The 24,901-nt window shown below is 44.2% G+C and overlaps 1 protein-coding gene across 1 annotated transcript in view; it reads right to left on the bottom strand.

The window, feature by feature from the left end:
* Positions 1-24,326, bottom strand: part of LOC126195566 (uncharacterized) — a 169,610-nt gene extending 145,284 nt beyond the window's left edge. Inside the window, exons 1-2 of the mRNA XM_049934190.1 lie at positions 24,254-24,326; positions 21,243-21,760 (exon numbers count right to left, since the gene is read on the bottom strand). Coding sequence (XP_049790147.1) covers positions 21,243-21,760; positions 24,254-24,326 — 591 coding nt within the window. The remainder of the gene's footprint in view (positions 1-21,242; positions 21,761-24,253) is intronic.
* Positions 24,327-24,901: the final 575 nt, after the last annotated feature.

Genomic DNA, 24,901 nt, shown 5'->3' with positions numbered 1-24,901 from the left:
AACAACGCATCACATCGTTTTGTTTTACAGGCACAACTGTACCACTATTACCACTGAACAAATATTGAATACGAACTGAACTAGCACGCACAAATTCACTAGGTACCGTCTGCTGGAGTAGTGTCTCGTCGTCAGATGTTTCTGAATCGAAGTCACATTCACTAGCCTCAACAACTGTATCTTGAAAACTTTCAGAACTGTCACTGAAATTATCGTCACTTTCTAAAAGCAGCTTCTCAATCTCCGAATCTGATAAACGACTTATTTTCGCCATTGCAAAAGACCACTCACTATCGCTGCGGTAAACACAGACGAAAAAGGCGCGCTTTTGTGGCTGCTTCACAGGACGCATTTTCTCGACGCGCGCTCGGGTGGACAATGTTATAACTAGCCTAGAACACGTTGTGTTGCGTGACAAGAGCTGCCATCTAGTGGACGAAGCTCCACTAATACCACAGTGTCGACGGCAGGCCGATAACTCGTCATTCCCACTAGCTACTAGCCACAGAACGCAGTGGACGGATATATCCTTCCAACCCTCTGTGCAATAACAGAGCATGGACGGATATATCCGTTATGCCCACTTAAAAGTAGTTCTACGTTTAGGGGACTGATAACCTCAGATGTTAAGTCCCATAGTGCTTAGAGCCATGTGAACTATTTTGACATACGGGGCCATATGTTTCTGGATGTCGTGAATTCTAAGGTGCGAAGATTTGACTGCAGTCTGGATCAACAGAGAGTTCTTGAACGGTGGTCACATTATAAGACAATGTGTTGAATAACTGACCGACGCTTAAAATAACCATATAGAGCGAAGCTGTGGGTCTTATGTAGAGGTCTTGGCAGTTTTGTAGGGCGCCAGACCGTCACTGGAGTTTGAGACTGAAGTGGTGGGACTTGGGTGTTTTCGGTCATCACGAGCTGAACATTCAGAGATGTACGGGGCCTGAAGTCGATTTTCAGTTAGAGATTCTTTATATTCAAGTGAACTTTATCGCAGGTTAACTGTTTGTAAGCAGCTGTCAGTTCGGTGAATTTTCTGTGTTATAATAATTCGATTTAATTGTGAGACGAACTTTTAAGCTTCTGCTACTGTTCCTTCACGAAAAACTGCGTAACTCCTTGCATTTATTCTGCATTGTCTACGGTCTGTAAACGCTTGGTCTACATAACTGGACTTTGTTTTGCTACTTGAAATTATTATTTACTTAATTCATCAATTTTTATGAATAACCGTACCATTAAAAATCGAAACAACATGTAGACATCATTGTTCTCTGGAGTTGTTGTCATATATTTACCCACCGTTTTACTTATTTATTTACTTAATTCTTATTTCGTGTTTGATATTGCTATTGTCGTTACTAGTTAAAGGGCTTCAGGATCATTTAGTGCTTCGGCGAACCCCACGCTTGATTCAGTGAGCCATAATGATATATTAGGTAGTACGCTGGCCACAGCAAGCTGTTTATCCAGACGCTATTCAGTTGTGTTGAATAGTGCCACACATCAAGTCTTACTGTAACTGATTTGTCTCTTGCGGCAGAAACAATATTTTTGATATCAGCTTATTCATTTCCGATGTCATCCTCGTGTCGCCTTCCCAGTGAAAATCTTTAAATTGTAGGCAGCGTAGAAAATTTATTCTGAGCGGTTGTTCTGAAATATGTACTTTTAATCAAAGTGTCGCATACACTGTCTCTGTCGTGGCGCAATAAACGTTCTTTTTTCTGGTTTTGCAGGGTAGTCTCGTTGCAGAATCAGGCGGAAATGTGATTTATTGTGTTGGGCTTTACATCTTCAGCCTACTTCATTCCCGGTTGATTTATGAGTGACATTCTGGGGTACCAAGTGCGCGTAGGTCTGCATACGGTCTCTCTCTCTCTCTCTCTCTCTCTCTCTCTCTCTCTCTCTCTCTCTGTCACACACACACGCACACACACAGCTAAAAGCACACTCAAATACCATGATGATTCACAGTATGAGATTGATGCAAAAGATTAGCAATGAATTACATTTCAACTTCAAGACGAGAAACTCTTTTGGTAGATTCATATCCGCCCTGGAAAAGATAGTAACCCCTAGATAATGACCCTCCTCCCCGTTCAATGAATTTTACTTATTGAAACGAAATAGTAATTATATTAGCCAAATAAACTTGCTCATAAAGGCAAGTGGTTAGTTTCCTGTCTCTTTCCCTTTGTTTGTAGTGCTATAAGAAGTAGCCTAAGAGCCAGTGCATCTAAAATAAATGTACAGCTTGTTTTCTCATTATCATATACGTGCCTACTACTTTTATATCTACCAAAATGAGTGCCACTACATGTAATAACAAATCTGCGATTTTTCTTAAATGAATGGAATAAAACATGTTTTAGGTTTGCTCCCGTTACTGTAAAGATTCGGCAGTAAAGATAGTATGGCTTCATACAGGTGGAATTTTTTGAACTTGCTATTGTTAAAGGTCGCCGAGAAAACCTGTTGCATAAGTTTTGAACTGACGGCGGCCGCGTCTCGGCCAAGTATGAGATACCTCATCACTGGCTAACGGCGCTGAGCGAGAAGTAGAACTGTGACTGCATTCTCAGTGCCCTGAAAAAACCCTGAAAGTAGGATTACCAGTGGAAACATCAAAGTTAATAGACGCGTTAACGGTTAGTAATGGACATCGATGGTAACAGAAGGGTTATGAAATCATATCGGATCTAAGAATTCCGAGGCCACTGTGGATGTCAAGGAGCATCTCATTAGACGCAAGCGTCACTTTTTCTTTGACAAGCAATATTAGATTTATTCTGGATGACGACAATGCCGAGAAACGCTTTTGGGTAAACTTACCTATTCGCAGGGTTAGAAAAGAGTCGAGTGACCAATAAAGGTTCGATCCAGTTACTGTGATGCTTAGACGATGAATCAAAAAGACCGAAAGGTAGAAAGTGTATCAGTGTCGTGGAATGTGCTGGAGTTGCTAATAGATGAGGTTCAGCGGGAGTGGTCTCTCGGCTACACTGTGTGTGTAGAGTGGTAACTGACTATACAACGGCTGTAGTGGCATAGCATCCAAAGGGCTATGCCCCTTGGAATGGTGACGTAGCTGAAAGACATAGTTTTCGAAGCCAAAATCCAAAAGGCAATACTAACACGGAATAACCAATTTGTTGGCGGCAGAAGACTTCCGGCATAAGAAGTCAGCCTCATTCTGCCAACGACCTTGTCAAAGAGGGCGGAGGAGCGGATTGAGGTTCAGTGCACTCTCTTGTCCTAGGGCTGGAAAATTGCCCCTAAAGGCGGAAGAATCAGCAATGATCAACGACATGAGGATGCAGAAGGCAATGGAAACCACTGCATTAAAGACACGTAACGTGTATCCACAGGACATGTGGCCTGTAATTAAAGAAGTGTCATGATGATCTCTCCATTGGCAAATGATTCCGGAATAGTCCCCCATTCGGATCTCCGGGAGGGGACTGCCAAGGGGGAGGTTACCATGAGAAAAAGATTGAATAATCGACGAAAGGATAACGTTCGACGAGTCGGGGCGTGGAATGTCAGAAGATTGAACGTGGTAGGGAAACTAGACAATCTGAAAAGGGAAATGCAAAGGCTCAATCTAGATATAGTAGGGGTCAGAGAAGTGAAGTGGAAGGAAGGCAAGGACTTCTGGTCACATGAGTATCGGGTAATATCAACAGCAGCAGAAAATGGTATAACATGTGTGGATTCGTTATGAATAGGAAGGTAGGGCAGAGGGTGTGTTACTGTGAACAGTTCAGTGACCGGGTTGTTCTAATCAGAATCGACAGCAGACCAACACCGACAACGATAGTTCAGGTATACATGCCGACGTCGCAAGCTGAAGATGAACAGATAGAGAAAGTGTATGAGGATATTGAAAGAGTAATGCAGTATGTAAAGGGGGACGAAAATCTAATAGTCATGGGCGACTGGAATGCAGTTATAGGGGAAGGAGTAGAAGAAAAGGTTACAGGAGAATATGGGCTTAGGACGAGGAATGAAAGAGGAGAAAGACTAATTGAGTTCTGGAAAAGGCCGGGAGATACGGGAAGAATTCAGTAAGATTACATTATGATCAGACAGAGATTCCGAAATCTGATACTGGATTGTAAGCTGTACCCAGGAGCAGATATAGATCACAATATAGTAGTGATGAAGAGTAGGCTGAAGTTCAAGACATTAGTCAGGAAGAATCAATACGCAAAGAAGTGGGATACGGAAGTACTAAAGAATAACGAGATACGTTTGAAGTTCTCTAACGCTATAGATACAACAATAAGGAATAGCGCAGTAGGCAGTACAGTTGAAGAGGAATGGACATCTCTAAAAAGGGCCATCACAGAAGCTGGGAAGGAAAACATAGGTACAAAGAAGGTAACTGCGAAGAAACCATGGGTAACACAAGAAATACTTCAGTTGATTGATGAAAGGAAGAAGTACAAACATGTTCCGGGAAAATAAGGAATACAGAAATACAAGTCGCTGAGGAATGAAATAAATAGGAAGTGCAGGGAAGCTAAGACGAAATGGCTGCAGGAAAAATGTGGAGACATCGAAAAAGATATGATTGTCGGAAGGACAGACTCAGCATACAGGAAAGTCAAAACAACCTTTGGTGACATTAAAAGCAATAGAGTTAACATTAAGAGTGCAACGGGAATTCAACTGTTAAATGCAGAGGAGAGAGCACATAGGTGGAAAGATTACATTGAAAGCCTCTATGAGGGTGAAGATTTGTCTGATGTGATAGAAGAAGAAACAGGAGTCGATTTAGAAGAGATAGGGGATCTAGTATTAGAATCGGAATTTAAAAGAGCTTTGGAGGACCTACGGTCAAATAAGGCAGAAGGGATAGATAACATTCCATCAGAATTTCTAAAATCATTGGGGGAAGTGGCAACAAAACGACTATTCACGTTGGTGTGTAGAATATATAAGTCTGGTGACATACCATCTGACTTTCGGAAAAGCATCATCTACACAATTCCGAAGACGGCAAGAGCTGACAAGTGCGAGAATTATCGCACAATCAGCTTAACAGCTCATGCATCGAAGCTGCTTACAAGAATAATACACAGAAGAATGGAAAAGAAAATTGAGAATGCGCTAGGTGACGAACAGTTTGGCTTTAGGAAAAGTAAAGGGACGAGAGAGGCAATTCTGACGTTACGGCTAATAATGGAAGCAAGGCTAAAGAAAAATCAAGACACTTTCATAGGATTTGTCGACCTGGAAAAAGCGTTCGACAATATAAAATGGTGCAAGCTGTTCGAGATTCTGAAAAATGTAGGGGTAAGCTATAGGGAGAGACGGGTCATATACAATATGTACAACAACCAAGAGGGAATAATAACAGTGGACGATCAAGAACGAAGTGCTCGTATTAAGAAGGGTGCAAGACAAGGCTGTAGCCTTTCGCCCCTACTCTTCAATCTGTACATCGAGGAAGCAATGATGGAAATAAAAGAAAGGTTCAGGAGTGGAATTAAAATACAAGGCGAAAGGATATCAATGATACGATTCGCTGATGACATTGCTATCCTGAGTGAAAGTGAAGAAGAATTAAATGATCTGCTGAACGCAATGAACAGTCTGATGAGTACACAGTATGGTTTGAGAGTAAATCGGAGAAAGACGAAGGTAATGAGAAGTAGTAGAAATGAGAACAGCGAGAAACTTAACATCAGGATTGATGGTCACGAAGTCAATGAAGTTACGGAATTCTGCTACCCAGGCAGTAAAATAACCAATGATGGACGGAGCAAGGAAGACATCAAAAGCAGACTCGCTATGGCAAAAAAGGCATTTCTGGCCAAGAGGAGTCTACTAATATCAAATACCGGCCTTAATTTGAGGAAGAAATTTCTGAGGATGTACGTCTGGAGTACAGCATTGTATGGTAGAGAAACATGGACTGTGGGAAAACCGGAACAGAAGAGAATCGAAGCATTTGAGATGTGGTGCTATAGACGATTGTTGGAAATTAGATGGACTGATAAGGTAAGGAATGAGGAGGTTCTTCGCAGAATCGGAGAGAAAGGAATATGTGGAAAACTCTGATAAGGAGAAGGGACAGGATGATATGACATCTGCTAAGAAATGAGGAAATGACTTCCATGGTACTAGAGGGAGCTGTAGGGGGCAAAAACTGTAGAGGAAGACAGAGATTGGAATACGTCAAGCAAATAATTGAGGACGTAGGTTGCAAGTGCTACTCTGAGATGAAGAGGTTAGCACAGGAAAGGAATTCGTGGCGGGCCGCATCAAAGCAGTCAGTAGACTGATGACCAAAAAAAAAGGTGGGAGAAATGAAATCTGTTGGTGGAAAAATTTAAGAAACAGACTAGTTGTAAGGAGGAGTTTGTAATTTCTAAGGGTGTATCTACGATAGAAATGTTATTTTCGAATATGAACGATTGTATCTACTCATGATGATAATTTTCTTGAATTTTTCGACAGTCTGATATTATATAATGGGCGTTACAATTCACCGCAAGTTTCAATAGTCGTTACTAGAAACCAATAAAAAACATTTCTTTTCTTATCGTCTTTTACTTCTAGCAAGTCGTTTTATTTTAAACTGTATTTGCATTACATTACATGTGTTCCAGTGTAACAGTGCATGCACTAATCTTAACGTTTAGTGTATGTATAAGGGTTATGCGGAAAGTAATGTCCCTTGTTCTGTTCTGATGCTCCTATTGGTTGGATGTGGTCTACCGTCCGTGGATAGTGGCCAAACCAAGTTTGCCCTTAGTTCACGCAGGCAGGACATGCCCCTACGTGGACCTCTGTTCCGTGGGCCCTTTTAGAGCTGTATGCAGTGTTCACTTGAACAACAGTATGCTATCAAATATCAAATTCTACGTGAAATTGGGAAGTCAGCTACCGAAACAACGTATCATTACTGAGCAGCCACTACGGGATGCATGTCTGTCCAAACATTAAGTGTTTCTGTGGCACTAAGCGTTTTTGGAGATTTGGTATGAAATCATCGGCGAAACTACTTTGGACGCCCTTCAACATGGAAAAGTGGATACAGCTAAGCTCGTGTGCATCAACTATTGTACACAGACCGTGATTGAGTGTTCGTCTGGTAGTTCAGACTCTGGAGGTAGTACCCAACACAGCTATTGAATGTAATGGTAATGCGAATTTGGAGTCAACACTGATGCAAGTACTTGTTGGACGTAGCTTCTAATTTAGAATCATGTTTGCAGGGTAGGTGGGGTAGCATCTTCCAGTATCGTGGCTGAGTGCGGAGTCAAGACTGCTTAATGGCAACAGTTTTTATTTATCATTGCTTCCGTATAAAATGTAGATGACAGCATGTAGGAGATGGCAGTGGCTATTGGGCACTGAGATTGCTAGGGTGGCGGATTCTGCCACAGCAGAAGTTCGGCTGGCGGCGTGCATGAGCTTGCTGTTAGGCTCTGACCTAGCCTTACAGCTTCTTACTGCTTCTACTTTGTGTAAGCCGAATGCTTTTGCGCTATCCCTTTGTTTCCCATTTTGTTGCCCTTCCTTTTTAATGTAATGTTTCGCAATGTCTCGCATGTTTACGAACAGTTTAACGTGCTGGGTATTCGACCTATCTGGCTAGTGGCTGGTTTCCTAGGTCTGAGACAAATCTGACTGCTGCGACTTTTCGTAGAGCAACCTTCCAGTCGATTTGATCCTATTAATCATTAAGCGGATTACGGTGAGCTCATGCACTCCCTTGTTGGGAAGTTGCAGGTGAGCTGCTTTGCCAGCATTACATGAAGGTCCTATAGGTTTCAGATGTGACAGTCGGCTGTGTTTCCGCGCCCAACCGCCTGCAGTGTGAAAAGGGCTTTGTTCCTGACTTCATTTATATGAGGTCCCCAGGTGAGTGTGCCAGTCGAGTGTCACGCATAGATATTCTTCAGCCTCCCATGATTCGCATCACCTGAAAGTCAACAGGCACTCTTTTCCTTGTAATTATCCTACCCTGATTTTTTCTAACATTGCATTTCGGGCGCCAACTAGTGGCCCAAGCTGTCAGCGCACCGCATGCCTTCTGTAGTCATCGACGCATGCAGTTATTGAAGAGACCTAGTGTCGTCAGTGTGCAGCAGTAGCGTGACTCTGTCCACCTTCAGCGTGTCTGAGGTGAAGACAGTACAGCAAGGACGCGAGAACGGACCCGTGAGCTCCCACCTGTGGCACGGACATTAAAGGTCCTGTTCTTACAGTATGACGCAACGTGCTTCATATGTGGCGTCGGTACCCCAAATACAATTAGTTTTTAGAGGAAGCCCTCGTGTCACACGCAGTCGAAATCATTGCTCCTGAGTACTTCCGACGTTCCAGAGAACCCATCGCACTTTCCACAAGCCGTAAACGTTGATGTTGAGTGCTGCGTCCGCGATTGAAGCCAAACTGCTCTGGCACGATTAGGTCCTCTATATGTTGAAAGAATCTCTTTACATATAGTCCGTTCAAAACATTAGACATGATTGTTAGGAGACTAATTGGCCTATAATGCTATGGGAGTCTCTGGTCTTTTTGCTGGTTTGGAATAGCCACAACCTCTCCGTGTTTCCACGCCGCAGGGAGGTTGCCTGTCCCCAGAATCTTGTTTAATGAATATATTCTTGAGGGGACGTACGGCGTAGGGGGGGGGGGGGAGGGGAGGGAGTAGGCAAGGGGGCTCCTGGCGCGAGGCTAGAATCAGTTCTGCAAACTTACGGTTCAACTGCAGGCAGCCCCAAGTGGCTGGCGTGACACAAGAGCCTGCCGGCACCCTATATTGGATCCGGGACACGTGGAGACTGACAGAACTGTCCGGATTTGGCACCCAGTGGGTGGCCCCACCTGCGCGGTACCAGCGTGAGTCCCAGAAGCGTCAGATGTACCTCATGCTCGGGCATAATCGGTTTCAGCAACCTGACGTTGCCGATCGATGCGGGTATAGCTGCTTGGTCAGTGTTCGTCCAGTGACTGGCGCGAAGACTGTCAGGGATCCTGAGGAAGTAAAAATCCGAAAGTTCAAATGCAACTGTTCCTAGTGACTGCTTGGGAAGCATTTAAGTCGCTCCGCCCGGGTGTGTTTTGACAAGAGCCCTCTTCTGGTCACGGAAGCGCAACATTGCATTACCAAAAGTAATAACATGTGGTAGACTGCAGAACTGTTGTGAAATTCTACGCCAGCGTTATTTAGTTTCCAGATACAGAATTTCAAATGTGGTTAGGCTATGAATCACCTAGGTAACTGCGAGACTTGCCGGATGGTGATGCCGCCAAACAGAGAACTGTGTGCGCAAAACATGTACAAATTTTGACGGATGACAACTGCAGTCCAGTGTCCATCTATGAAAAACTCTTGTAATTGTGTGGAAACCTTTTGGGCGACCCTTTGATATGAGTCGTGGATTTTCGAATACAGCCCTGTGACAGAGGGACTTAGCTCAAAATGGCATACTTTGCTGTCTCCACGCCACGAGAATGCAATCGTGAGAATATCCAAAGTGAACGCTAATTGTCTGTTTCGATGCTACTGGACTCATCCGCTATGACTTCATACCTGCTTGAGAGACCGTCAAGGCTGCGTCTTACGTGACAGTGCTCAAAAAGCTGAAAAAGTGGTTCGTTCACATCAGAAGACAGATCACAGGTCCCCGAAAGCGCCACCAAGAAACGTGCCCTGCCATACTACCTCCATGAATATCTGGTCAGAAACGAACTGCTAACGCTACCGTAGGCCACTTATAGTCCCAAACTTGCTCCAATAAACTTGTCTGATTCCCTCAGCTGAAAAGGCCATTGAAAGGACATGTTTGGAGACGACCAACAACATTAAATCTGATGTTCCTCTTGCCGTGAAGGATTCATCCACCCCAGGCATTCCTGGATGCTTGCAGCGCTACGAAATAACGCTGGCTAAAAATGTGTTAACGCTGAAGAACGCTGTTTGAAGAATTTTGATGCATTGTACCGTTCTGCTTAATGAATTAGTTTCAGATGTTTAAATGAGTGTGAAATCCTAAGGGACCAAACTGCTGAGGTCATAGGTCATTAGACCTACACACTAATTAAAGTAACTTATGCTAACAACAACACACGCATCCATGCCCGAGGGAGGACTCGAACCTCCGGCGGAAGGGGCAGCGCAACCCGTGACACAGCGCCCTAGACCCAGCGGCCATTCTGCGCGCTTAATGAATTAGTCTACATGGATTTAGTAACATTACTTTTCGCGTAAACCTTGTATTATGATGTCACACTTGTCATAAGTTATTGATTGTAAGCTGATTTTCTTTTCGTTTACTTTCTAGGATTATAGTTATCAGGTATTTTGAACTCCTGCGACATCCTCTACAACTGTGCTCTAGATAGTAAGTACACACTAGATTACCCTTGTCTCGCGGGGAGTAAGGCAAATGTTCCTATTAAATTCAGATAGCTGTACCGATGGGTGGTGTTAGAGGCGATTGAACGTGAGTATCGCTCTTTATGTATGTAACTAAAGGGATGAAAGGCAGCCTTTGGCGATACTGGCTGGCTAAGGACCAAATGTTACATGAACACTGAAGAGAATTAGTTAAGGAATAAACAGCTTGTGTGCACAAGAAGCCGAACGAGAAGAAGGAAGTATGAACCAATAGCGAGAAAAGGAAAGAAAGAGAGACACAGGAAAGAAGATAAACGGCGGAAGTGTTGCAGACAAAATGGACGTAATAACAAAGTTGTGTCACAATTGGATCAGCTTGGGAAGGAGAAAGATCAGAAAGAGCAAACGTACAAAAAAGACAAGGAGGCCGAAAAGAAAGTTAAAAACAGCTAGAAAAGCACAAAAGGAAGCCGGCAACGAAAGAAAGAGTAGCAAGAAGGGGAAAGTAAAAACGAAACGGGAAAAAGTAAAAGGAAATAAAGAAATGGTAAAAACTGTACAGGGTGAAACGAAAATGGATCACTTCTACTCGTGTTTGTGTCCGATTGGTATCGGAAAAATGTGTAACACTTATTTTGACATCGAAACATTAAAATCTCAGTGCAGAGCAACAGACCTATGTAAAAATTTAATTTCAATGGAAAAATGCGCAACTCACGCTACACAGATGTGAAATCCAAACTAGCTTGTAGTTTAAACAATTCGTCTGCTAGAATAATTTACAATGAGATTCTTATATTCTATCTGACTGAGAAACAAAAATGAGTCAGATCCAAATGTTTTCCCAGAAAATAGCTAATCTTTTCCCTGTAAACAGTCACTTTAACAGAATTATTATGTAAAATTACAGAGCAAATGACCATAAAAATTAACGCATTGGAGTTACTGATAACACTGCTTGAAAATTCACAAGGCAGCACCATACTGAAATCTCCTACTGTTAGTAAACCTCTCAACTGATATGGTATTATTTTCGCAAGTACACAATGTCAAAAACAGTGTCTTATGATGGACATGAACATTGATGGTAATTCAATTCGTTGGCAAACTGTGTGCACGGAATGCTCGTCCGTTCTGCAACCTGTTACTTTTAAGATAACGATGAGACGGTCAAAAATCAAATTTCATTTACAGTACTTGCGATGTGCGACGTAAGACGGTATCTTACCAATCGCGATGTGCAATGCGAGTATACAAACACAGTCAAATTGGAAATTTGTGGTAAGGTCTTACGGGACTAAACTGCTACCGTCATCTGTCCCTAAGCATACACGCTACTTAATCTAACTTTAACTTACGCTATGGACAACACACACACACCCATGTCCGAGGGAGGACTCGAACCTCCGACGGGAGGAATCCGAACAGTCATAAAGGTAAAGAATGAAAAATGAGAAACTAAGCTTAACGACTAATAAATGAGAGCCGGCCGAAGTGGCCGTGCGGTTAAAGGCGCTGCAGTCTGGAACCGCAAGACCGCTACGGTCGCAGGTTCGAATCCTGCCTCGGGCATGGATATTTGTGATGTCCTTAGGTTAGTTAGGTTTAACTAGTTCTAAGTTCTAGGGGACTAATGACCTCAGCAGTTGAGTCCCATAGTGCTCAGAGCCATTTGAACCATTTGAACCACTAATAAATGAGACCCAAGATTCCAAGTGTAACTACGATACATTAAGCCTTAATAACAGTGCCCCCTATTGTAAAATTCAAGTTCTCACAACTAAACAAGTTAGGAAAATATTTCTTAATAATTTTCCTGTCTACAATTACGTCCCTTGACACTTGTTTCCATTATAAGACAAAATCATATCTTGCGTTATACTACTTCTACAGTAAATTTCATCCATACGCAATTTTCCAACAATAATAAATTATACAGTTACAAATGCATGTAAAAAAGCTGAATCATGTTAGAAATTCCGTTTTTGGGATTCTTCTATTGGTATAATCTCATTTTCTTTCCTCAGAACATTTTAGGACAAAACCTGTTTTAAATAACCCTTCTTCCACTACAGACAGGCTAGCTTCCATTTTTATCAAACCAAGTACTTAGCCAGACTGTCCAACACAGTCTGACTGCTTCTCTGAAAAAGTAAAACAAACCTCTCTGACCAACATCTCTCGTCACGAATATAGTTTTAATATATTTGCCAATTATAATGGCAATGTTAAAGCGATATCACAAAACCGTAGAATATTTACCAGATTTACAAATTAACACATATTTGTGACCTTTTACGCAGTCAGAAGTATCGTAGCAAATAGGACAGCCATCTTTCAGGGGTTTCAGAAATTCCCGTTTCAAACCTCTAGAACTTGTAGAGGGGAGTGGGTAAATGATATTTTGTGTAGGAACCTATGTCCGGAGACGTACCGTTTCCATGCTACAGCCTTTTGAAAATGTGTTTGCTAGGTAGGTGGAGGGGGGGGGGTTGCTTACGTAAGAGTGGCTAATGTCATTTGACGTTCGTCGTACCTCTTTCATTTGGTTCGAGACTCATTTACGTCTATGTGAGCGTAAGAGGCGGTATGGTGTTGGATGTGGTGTGGACGTAGTTGTCACGTACAACATACCATAGGGTGCTGGAGCAACATCCATAGCAGGTGCAATTTCACGCGTACAAGCTTACGGGTTCTCTTCTGCATGATGCAGTACGGCCTCTTCCAGTTCGGGTGTGCGGCGTCTACTTGGAGCATCACCGTCACACCTGCTGACGGTAAAGGTACCCATTCCTCGTAGCTGTAGCGCATAATTGTGGCGAAAAGGGTACGCTATGGAGTGAGACACCGTGCATAACGATCACGATAAAGGCGACGACCAGTTCTTCCATTAATGTGAGCTTCGCCATAGAGACAGATCATGTAGGTGTACTCTGCAACCGTGTACTCAAACATGTTCCTATAACACTCAAAGATATGTGATTGAGGATCGAACCAGATGAGAGAGGTGGGACAGACGTCAATTTACATCAGCCAGTCCGACGTAAGTACGCCCCGCCATGACTACCCTGTTGCAAACGTATCTAGAAAATGTGTGTGAAAGAAGTGCAGTAGACATGTACAACACAATAAACAGCGGAAGTGTATAAAAGTTAGAAGAATAAGTCACGACTGAAAGCTCAAAATACAGCTGTAGCGTCAGGCTAACTCCTGTTTTTTGAAGTTTAATTTTTTTCTAGTACATCCTTCTAGTTTCGTTCCATTGCACGGAAAAGTAAATGTGCAATTGTGCCCCTATATTTGACAATAAAAATAGGAAAAATTATATAAGAATCCCATTTACTATTGGTCTCATAAATCTTGTAGTTCATTCATCAATTACTTTGAACTGAATTATTGACTTTATTTCATTAACTAACCCAAAAAATCCACCGTGTGAGAGATCATAGTTGTGTAAGATTTTAAAAACTGCCGCACGGCCAAAACTGTGCGTTAATGGAATCTTAATGTATGGATGGTTCAGTCCGTCTGAAGGGAACAGGTGTGTTTAAGTAGTATCATCTGGTGGCTGTGGAATCTAAGACAAGGGCTATAATAGAGGGAAAGGAGAGTCGAGGACTGTCTCGTGAGACGTCTCAAGCAAAAGTGGATCATTTATGAGGTATGATGTAATTTTAGACCGCCGAAACTAGATTTCTATACAGCTTCTCACGAATCTCTGCACTAAATGAGTGTTGCACCCACTCGATTGGTCCGTTTGAAGATGTTGTTAAAAGTGGGGTTGATATAGCAGTAAATCAAAAGCATCAGCATCCCTGTCTTTGCCTCTCACAGTTTATAAAGGATAGTAATAATAATGTTTTAAGTATCGTCAAACTGCGGACTGGAAATTTCATAACACCAAGTGTTACGTGATAACACACTCTGTAACTGTATCCTGGGCACAATGGACTGACATACTGCTGAGGAGCAAAATCACACACTTGGACAGCTTCCCGTGATTCCCCGTTTCGACAGCCTGCTATAACCACTTCAGGAGATTTCCGTACCATGTTAAATACGTCAGCAAGCGAAGAGTTGTGAGCGGTAAGGTGTCAGGCCACAAAAATGGCACTTTACATATTGTTCGGTGGGAACGTAATGTGGTGATACCTATAATGACCTTCTGCCCCGTAATATTCTACGGTACAGAACAACCATTCAGCTACGCTATTGTGAAACTAAATACAATGGAAGGTTTGTACAGTATGCCTTATTTGTGCCCCTAGAAGTAAAACTGAAGTTGTCACAATGTATTACACTCCAAACAAAAAAAACTCCTATTATCTCCCACGTACACAAACAAATTTAATAAATGATTACTGAATGGTATCTACTGGAAAAGAGATGACATCTAAGATTACAGTAGATTTATTACACGAAGATTGACATCAAACATAAAAGGAAATAAACGAACATCGATTCGATTCAGGTATCTACTTCTGACATACAGTATGTACTAATGTACAGTTGACAGCGTTGTGGAATGGATGGAATAATTTACTAAACCTGCAAATTTTACTGTATCTACTTCAGTGGACAGTGGTCGTCAACTACAGGGCTGACTGCTAGCACGATATGCAACCACTGAACAGCGACTGCTGCTGCTTGAAACAGCGCGCTGTGCATAGAGGGAATTCAGCATAAAGCTTCCTAATGCACCGGAGCTGCAAAACGCTCACAGGAGTATCCAGTGGCGCGAACTGTGTGTCTCCTATCGACTCAAAAGGTGAACCTCAGTCTTCGTCTCTCGTCCTAGGATCTGCGGCCGCTTCTCCAGATAAAACCGAAGCCATGATCAAACAAAATCCGGACTCCCGACCGAATATACGGCCTGGCTCACATCGCGGTCAAAGCAAAATGCTCCTTGTTTTCAGTCTCCTCGCCATCATTTCCTAAGAAGCTCTACATGGAGTACTGTCGAAAAACTAAAACTAAAAATCGAAATGCGGCAGCTCTTATTCAGCCCAATCGCTCAAACCTCCTCTATCAATTCAGCACCCCTCCAGAAGAACGGCAAATTTCTCTCCTTCAATCGTATTGCTAATCGCGACAGAGTAATGACGCCCACTAATATGTCTGACTCCACAGTCCGAACAAAAACACTATTAAAGGCACATTTGCACGATGGGCGTGGATATATTACAAAAATGTAGTCATAATTTCAGAATATAAATTAAGAATTACTTAAGATAAAAAGCGGTTGCATCGACTGTGGCGTGCACATTTTTTGTTCTGGAAGCTGTCCAAATCGAACGCATATCTGCCATCGCTGCAGATAATTATTTGGCACTCCGCCATCTTTATCTTTTTTGTTCATCAGTCTACTGACAGGTTTGATGCGGCCCGCCACGAATTCCTTTCCTGTGCTAACCTTTTCATCTCAGAGTAGCACTTGCAACCTACGTCCTCAATTATTTGCTTGACGTATTCCAATCTCTGTCTTCCTCTACAGATTTTGCCCTCTACAGCTCCCTCTAGTACCATGGAAGTCATTCCCTCATGTCTTAGCAGATGTCCTATCATCCTGTCCCTTCTCCTTATCAGTGTTTTCCACATATTCCTTTCTCTCCGATTCTGCGAAGAACGTCCTCATTCCTTACCTTATCAGTCCACCTAATTTTCAACATTCGTCTATAGCACCACATCTCAAATGCTTCGATTCTCTTCTGTTCCGGTTTTCCCACAGTCCATGTTTCACTACCATACAATGCTGTACTCCAGACGTAGTTCCTCAGAAATTTCTTCCTCAAATTAAGGCCGGTATTTGATATTAGTAGACTTCTCTTGGCCAGAAATGCCTTTTTTGCCATAGCGAGTCTGCTTTTGATGTCTTCCTTACTCCGTCCGTCATTGGTTATTTTACTGCCTGGGTAGCAGAATTCCTTAACTTCATTGACTTCGTGACCATCAATCCTGATGTTAAGTTTCTCGGTGTTCTCATTTCTACTACTTCTCATTACCTTCGTCTTTCTCCGATTTACTCTCAAACCATACTGTGTACTCATTAGACTGTTCATTCCGTTCAGCAGATCACTTAATTCTTCTTCACTTTCACTCGGGATAGCAATGTCATCAGCGAATCGTTCATCGATATCCTTTCACCTTGTATTTTAATTCCACTCATGAACCTTTCTTTTATTTGCATCATTGCTTCCTCGATGTACAGATTGAAGAGTAGGGGCGAAAGGCTACAGCCATGTCTTACACCCTTCTTAATACGAGCACTTCGTTCTTGATCGTCCACTGTTATTATTCCCTCTTGGTTGTTGTACATATTGTATATGACCCGTCTCTCCCTATAGCTTACCCCTACTTTTTCCGAATCTCGAACAGCTTGCACCATTTTATATTGTCGAACGCTTTTTCCAGGTCGACAAATCCTATGAAAGTGTCTTGATTTTTCTTTAGCCTTGCTTCCATTATTAGCCGTAACGCCAGAATTGCCTCTCTCGTCCCTTTACTTTTCCTAAAGCCAAACTGATCGTCACCTAGCCCATTCTCAATTTTCTTTTCCATTCTTCTGTATATTATTCTTGTAAGCAGCTTCGATGCATGAGCTGTTAAGCTGATTGTGCGATAATTCTCGCACTTGTCAGCTCTTGCCGTCTTCGGAATTGTGTAGATGATGCTTTTCCGAAAGTTAGATGGTAAGTCGCCAGACTCAAATATTCTACACACCAACGTGAATAGTCATTTTGTTGCCACTTCCCCCAATGATTTTAGAAATTCTGTTGGAATGCTATCTATCCCTTCTGCCTTATTTGGCCGTAAGTCCTCCAAAGCTCTTTTAAATTCCGATTCTAATACTGGATCCCCTATCTCTTCTAAATCGACTCCTGTTTCTTCTTCTATCACCTCAGACAAATCTTCACCCTCATAGAGGCTTTCAATGTATTCTTTCCACCTATCTGCTCTCTCCTCTGCATTTAATAGTGGAATTCCAATTGCACTCTTAATGTTACCACCGTTGCTTTTAATGTCACCAAATGTTGTTTTGACTTTCCTGTATGCTGAGTCTGTCCTTCCGACAATCATATCTTTTTCGATGTCTTCACATTTTTCCTGCAGCCATTTCGTCTTAGCTTCCCTGCACATCCTACTTAATTCATTCCTCAGCGACTTGTGTTTCTGTATTCCTGATTTTCCCGGAACATGTTTGTACTTCCTCCTTTCATCAATCAACTGAAGTATTTCTTGTGTTACCCTTGGTTTCTTCGCAGTTACCTTCTTTGTACCTATGTTTTCCTTCCCAACTTCTGTGATGGCCCTTTTTAGAGATGTCCATTCCTCTTCAACTGTACTGCCTACTGCGCTATTCCTTATTGTTGTATCTATAGCGTTAGAGAACTTCAAACGTATCTCGTCATTCCCTAGTACTTCCCTATCCCACTTCTTTGCGTATTTATTCTTCCTGACTAATGTCTTGAACTTCAGCCTACTCTTCATCACTACTATATTGTGATCTATATCTGCTCCTGGGTACGCCTTACAATCCAGTATCTGATTTCGGAATCTCTGTCTGACCATGATGTAATCTTACTGAAATCTTCCCGTATCTCCCGGCCTTTTCCAAGTATACCTCCTCCTCTTGTGATTCTTGTACAGGGTATTGGCTATTACTAGCTGAAACGTGTTACAGAACTGAATTAGTCTTTCTCCTCTTTCATTCCTCGTTCCAAGCCCATATTCTCCTGTAATCTTTTCTTCTACTCAAACCAAACGGTTAAAATGGCTCTGGGCACTATGGGACTCAACTGCTGTGGTCATCAGTCCCCTAGAACTTAGAACTACTTAAACCTAACTAACCTAAGGACATCACACACACCCATGCCCGAGGCAGGATTCGAACCTGCGACCGTAGCAGCAGCGCGGCTCCGGACTGGAGCGCCTAGAACCGCACTTTTTCTCCTCCTTGCCCTACAACTGCATTCCAGTCGCCAATGACTATTAGATTTTCGTCCCCATTTACATACTGCATTACCCCTGCAATATCCTCATAAACTTTCTCAATCAGTTCATCTTCAGCTTGCGACGTCGGCATGTATACCTGATCTATCGTTGTCGGTGTTGGTCTGTTGTCGATTCTGATTAGAACAACCCGGTCACTGAACTGTTCACAGTAACACACCCTCTGCCCTACCTTCCTATTCATAACGAATCCTACACCTGTTATACCATTTTCTGCTGCTGTTGATATTACCCGATACTCATGTGACCAGCAGTCCTTGTCTTCCTTCCACTTCACTTCACTGACCCCTACTATATCTAGATTGAGCCTTTGCATTTCCCTTTTCAGATTTTCTAGTTTCCTTACCACGTTCAAGCTTCTGACATTCCACGCCCCGATTCGTAGAACGTTATCCTTTCGTTGTTTATTCAATCTTTTTCTCATGGTAACCTCCCCCTTGGCAGTCCCCTCCCGGAGATCCGAATGGGGGACTATTCCGGAATCATTTGCCAATGAAGAGACCATCATGACACATCTTTAATTACAGGCCACATGTCCTGTGGATACACGTTACGTGTCTTTAATGCAGTGGTTTCCATTGCCTTCTGCATCCTCATGTCGTTGATCATTGCTGATTCTTCCGCCTTTAGGGGCAATTTCCCACCCCTAGGACAAGAGAGTGCCCCGAACCTCTATCCGCTCCTCCGCCCTCTTTGACAAGGTCGTTGGCAGAATGAGGCTTACTTCTTATGCCGGAAGTCTTCGGCCGCCAGTGCTGATTATTTATCAAAATTTAGCCAGTGGTGGGAATCGAACCCGCGACCGTAGAAGTTTTGATTATGAATGAAAGACGCTACCCCTAGACCACCGCCATAGTTCTGTTTTATTGAGACGCAGTCTCACTAGGCGTACTCATTGTTGCACACGGCAATAGAATTGATGTATGTTGAAATGCCTGGGCTAGCAGGACAGAGCGGATTAGGTTGTGGAAAGGGACGAAAATAACTTGCTGTCAGTTGCACTCATCATACGAACTTAATTTATCAACACACAATATTACAACAAGGATGCAAAACACTCAAAACATAACTCGACCTCCTTTAATTAACCTTAGATCGGTTGATGGCCACACTCAAAATCCAAGACACAAGGCGTAAGCAAGAAATGGAAATACAAGGTTCTTCTGGAGGTTTCAACCGAAAATATTTTCTATATCGTCAATCTAAACAGGCTGAAGGTCTTAGAAATTTAATTTTAATGGAACTTGGCTGGAGGCCGGATATTAAACAATAAGAAGAGTTTCAATCAAAAGGCAGAAGGCCTTATCTTAAAACATTTCATCGAAAATTCCGCTGAAGGCCCCAACAGAATCATAGCTATCTTATGCCTGAAGGGCAAGAGAAGAATATTAATGTAAGAGATATAAAGACACGGCTGAAGTCCGCAGATCAGCAAATAATTCAACGGCTTAAGCCCTAGAAATTTAAAAGGCAGAAGGCCGCATCTAAAAACATTTCATATAAAATTCGGCTGAAGGCCCCTATAAAGAATAACAATCTCATGCCTTAAGGGCAAGACAAGAACATTAATTTAAGAGACACTGTGGGCTAAAGGCCACTCATCAACCAAATAACTAAATCCCAAACAGGAAAATTACTGTGACACACAAGGAACGGCGTTCAGATTTCCAAGCGTCGGCCTGGGATTGTAACCCTAACGCCCGTTTGTGTGAGACAGGCAGCCTGCCCAACGAGACCTTAATCTGAAGGCAACCCAACCGACAGACATCCGACCAACCAATCAACAAAATCAGTTCCGCTTCACGTAACCAGCAAACGACCACAAGATTTCATTATAACGACACACAGAATATTGGCGTCAACAAAGACCAAGAACACCTGACCTGTCGAACTACACGCCGCAATGGACAGCAACAATACGACGAGGAAAATACACTGCTTAAAATTACGTCAATGACCAGGGCAGGTAACCGGAACGTCAACGGACACAAGGCAGAAGATTTCACTGGTCAACTTCAATAACAGGGAATAAATTAAGCTAAATTAAACTCCACAGGAAGACGGCTGGAAACTTAGCCGACTTGAATATGTAAGTAGGCTGTTTAGGTTTTTATGTTCGTAACGCCATGTAGCGGTCTATATGAAAATCACTGACTGTGCTGTGTGCGGTCTGTGGCTGGTCTGGATTGTTGAAATAGTCGCTATTGTAGTGTTGGGCAATTGGCTGTTAACAGCGCGTGTGGGGAGAGATTTTGTGACGGCCTTCGTAGCGACAACACTTCGCTGTAGAAACGGCCTACGAAGTCACCGCCACACTTTTAATAGCGGGCCGACCGGTCCGCTGGAACAGTGAACAGAAAGATGAAAACCCAAACACTCGGATTAAATAAAAGTCGGTACTTATCTTTATTAACGACGATACAGAACACAGTGGTGAACATGGTCTACAGAAATCGGTCTAGTTCGAGTCGGAGCGGCTTGGTCAGCGTCGGCTGACGACAAACAACAACTCTGCTGCGATGAACACACAACTGACTAGCAAGTACACAATTCGGTGGCGAGTCTACAACTGAGCGGCGAATCCAGAACTGTCCTAGCGCTCGCGACTCCAGCGCTTAAGAAGCCAGAAGCCAGCGGTGGCGCGCGCAGACTTGCGGCGATTTCCTGTCTTGCTGGCGCTGCTTATGCGGACGGCGTCCGGACTTTGATGCTGCCAACCTTTTTGGCAGCGGGCTCGGTTGGCATTACTGGCTAGGATATAACACTCCTCCCCCCCAAATCGCCGCACCGTCGTTGAATAATGACGTGGCGAGCGTCGACGGCGGGGGAGGGGTCTGGCCGCAGGCGTAGCAGAAGAGACCGGGACGGAGACTGTTGTCTGTGGCAGTCCCCGGTCCGCACCCCAGCATTGGCCGCGCGGGGCCTCGGGAAACACCGACTGAAAACCGAGGTCAGGGTGCACGCCTGTGACCACGGGCGCAGCTTCTGGTACTGGACGCGACGGGGCGTCGGGACCCACGAAGAGAGGCAGCGTCTCCTGACGCTGCGTCGACGGCTGCTGAGTGGGCGCCGGACAAGGCGCTGCGGTGTCAGACTCCTTGGGGGTGCCCAAGGAAAGCGGCTGCAGGACATGCTGCACAGCCACCGCTTGGGAAGGCGGCCCGGCTGAGGGGTCGACGTCCATCAGCTCCGAAGGCGATGGCGACTGAAGAGGGACCGCAGGCGCCGGAGCGACCACCTGGGGCGCTCCCGGATGAAACTGCGCGGGAGGCATCAACGGGACGGGCTGTCGGCGTGGTAGCGGCGACGGCTGCTGCTGCTGCCCTGGGGGCGGCAGCGAAGTCGGAAGGCGCGGCTGGAACCCGCCGCGGACCAAATCTGTGGACAAAGAACGAGCGGCAGAATCCGGGCGGCCAGCGCGGCGCAACTGGTTCTGATGCCTCCTGTGCACCCCAGTAGCACCTTGAACAGTATAAAAACCGCGACCATGGACATTTATCACGGTACCCCGTTCCCAACTACGGCGACCGTGATAAACTCTGAAAAAAACGGCGTCGTTGCGCTGAAAACGCGTGCGATGCTCAGAAGCGGCGGGTCGATCCGGGGGGTGCAACAACCGTAGTAGGGTGCGATGACGACGGCCGTGGAGAAGCTCCGCAGGCGAAGTGCCGTCGCGTGGCGTGGTCCGGTACGACGACAGGAACGTGATGGGGGCCTGCTGACGAGAGTGCGTAGCACGAAGGCGGTCCATATGATCCTCGAATGTGCGTACAAAACGTTCCGCTGCACCATTCGATTGAGGGTGGAACGGCGGAGTAAGAACATGGCGAATGCCATTGGCAGAACAAAAACTTTCAAATTCAGCAGAGGTAAATTGTGGACCATTGTCAGACACTAAAACTTCTGGAAGACCCTCAATACAAAAAATTGAAGTCAACGCCTGTATAGTTTGTGCAGACGTTGTAGACTGCATGGGCACAACAAACGGAAAATTACTAAATGCATCTATCACGATGAGCCAACGAGAATTCCAATATGGACCAGCGAAATCAATATGTACTCGCTGCCAGGGACCGGCAGGGCGTGCCCACTCAAAATAGCGTTGAGGCGGAGCAGCTTGGTGTTCGGCACACGTCGAACAATCTGTAGACATCTGCGTAATCTGCTTATCAATGCCGATCCATGTACAATGACGGCGGGCAAGCTGCTTGGTGCGGACCACTCCCCAATGACCTTGATGCAACAAGTCGAGGACCTTGGATTGGAGCACTTGGGGAACCACTACACGAAGCTGGTCATTCTCGGTGCGTAACAGCAAAACTCCGTGCGAAACAGACAACAGATGACGTTGCGGATAATAGCGACGAACCACAGGATCCGATATGTCCTTCGCCTTGGACGGCCAACCACGTTGAACAAAACGTAATAGTAAACTCAGATGAGGATCCGTAGCTGTCTCACGTGCCACCTGACGATAATCAATCGGAAAATCCCGGAGGGATTGATGCTCATCGGCGTCAATCTGATGGCAAGAGTCGTCAGAGGAATCGAAGACCTCATCCGCAGCAATCGGAAATCGAGAAAGCGCGTCAGCGTTTGCATGCTGAGCTGTAGGGCGATACAGTATCTCATACTGGTATTGTGATAACAAAAGAGCCCAACGTTGTAGTCTCTGAGCTGTCCGCTGAGGAACTGGTTTAGACGGATGAAACAGCGACGTCAGGGGCTTGTGATCTGTGACTAAATAGAATGGTCTACCATAGAGGTAGTGATGGAATTTTGTGACACCGAACACAATAGCCAACGCTTCCTTGTCCAATTGGCTATAATTACACTGAGCTTTGTTTAACAATTTAGATGCGAACGCAATAGGACGTTCGGTGTTACCGACTCGGTGAGACAACACAGCACCGAGACCGAAAGAAGAAGCATCACAAGCGAACACCAGAGGCTTGTTAGGGTCGTAATGGACCAGACAACGATCATTCAATAAAGCCTCTTTCAGCTGCTGAAAAGCTGATTGGCAATCAGCTGACCACACAAACGGAACATTCTTACGGCGGAGACGATGCAACGGTGCAGCAATCTGTGATGCATTAGGTATAAACCTAATATAATATGTCAATTTGCCAAGAACTGCTTGCAATTCATGCAGATTGCGAGGGGCGGGCAAATCACGAATAGCTGCTAAATGTGACTGGGAGGGATGAATGCCTTGAGCATTAATAACATGTCCCAGATACTCCAACTCCGTAAGGAAAAATGAACATTTATCGATGTTGCAACGTAGGCCTGCCTGAGACAACACTGTAAACAAACACTCCAAATTACGGAAATGTTCAGCAGGCGTCCGACCGGACACAACAATATCGTCTAAATAGTTGCAACACGATGGCACATTAGCCAAAAGTTGGGACAAAAAACGCTGAAAAACAGCTGGAGCTGACGCACAACCAAAAGGCAAACGCAGAAAACGGAACAACCCCAACGACGTGTATATGACAAAATACTTTTGTGATTGCTCGTCGAGGGGCAATTGCAAATATGCTTCACGGAGATCAATTTTGGAAAAGAAACGAGCTTCCCCTAACTTATCCATCAGCTCGTCCGGTCTAGGCAAAGGAAAAGAATCTATGACAGTCTGAGGATTAACTGTCGACTTAAAATCAGCACACAAACGTAACTTGCCAGACGGTTTCTTTATAATAACTAAGGGAGAAGCCCACTGGCTCGCTAAAACGGGTTGGATAACACCGTTGTTTTGCCAACGACGAAGTTCATCTTCTACAGGTGCCCGGAGGGCGTGAGGCACTGGACGAGCACGAAAAAATCGAGGCTGGGTGGGTGGCGTATTGCGAACAAGTTTATTACCCACACGAACCGTGGAAGAGTCTTTAAACGCGACCTTCTGGGCGGGCTGGCTTTGAAGAACATGAATATCCATGGGCTGGGCAGCACTAGAATTGTTCTTGCGTTTACGCAAACAAACAGTCTGGATGTGTCCTTTCCTTTGACAAAAGTGACAAACCGCGTTTCTTAACGGGCAACGTTCACGAGGATGAGCAAGAACACACTTAGGGCAAGACTTAACTCTATCATTTTGCACACGCGGCTGACGAATGTGTTTAACATGACGCGGCCGGCTAGTGTTTACAGTCTGACTCTGCCGGTGGGGCCGCGGGCGTGACATAACTTGCTTAGCACAGGCAATTTGAGAAATACATAGCTGATCTAACTCACACTCAGCATAGTCAAAAGTATCTTGGGCTTCAATAATGTTCATCACAGACTCTAATGACGGGTCAGGCAACTTTAAGATAGCAGCACGAATACGAGAATCTGCAATGTTTTGAGTAATAGCGTCTCGTAACATGACATCACTGTAGGAAGGTCCACACACACAATTAAATCGGCACTGACGGGTGAGGCCCCGTAAATCTGTTAACCACTGTTTATTAGATTGATGTGGCAGTTTCTTTAATCTGAAGAACTTGAATCTGGCTGCTGCCACATGAACTC

This window comes from Schistocerca nitens, chromosome 7, assembly GCF_023898315.1.
Source record: "Schistocerca nitens isolate TAMUIC-IGC-003100 chromosome 7, iqSchNite1.1, whole genome shotgun sequence".
In the NCBI taxonomy this organism is placed as follows: domain Eukaryota; kingdom Metazoa; phylum Arthropoda; class Insecta; order Orthoptera; family Acrididae; genus Schistocerca; species Schistocerca nitens.
Note: the sequence above shows the minus strand (reverse complement) of the source record. Positions and strands in the feature narration are given on the sequence as shown.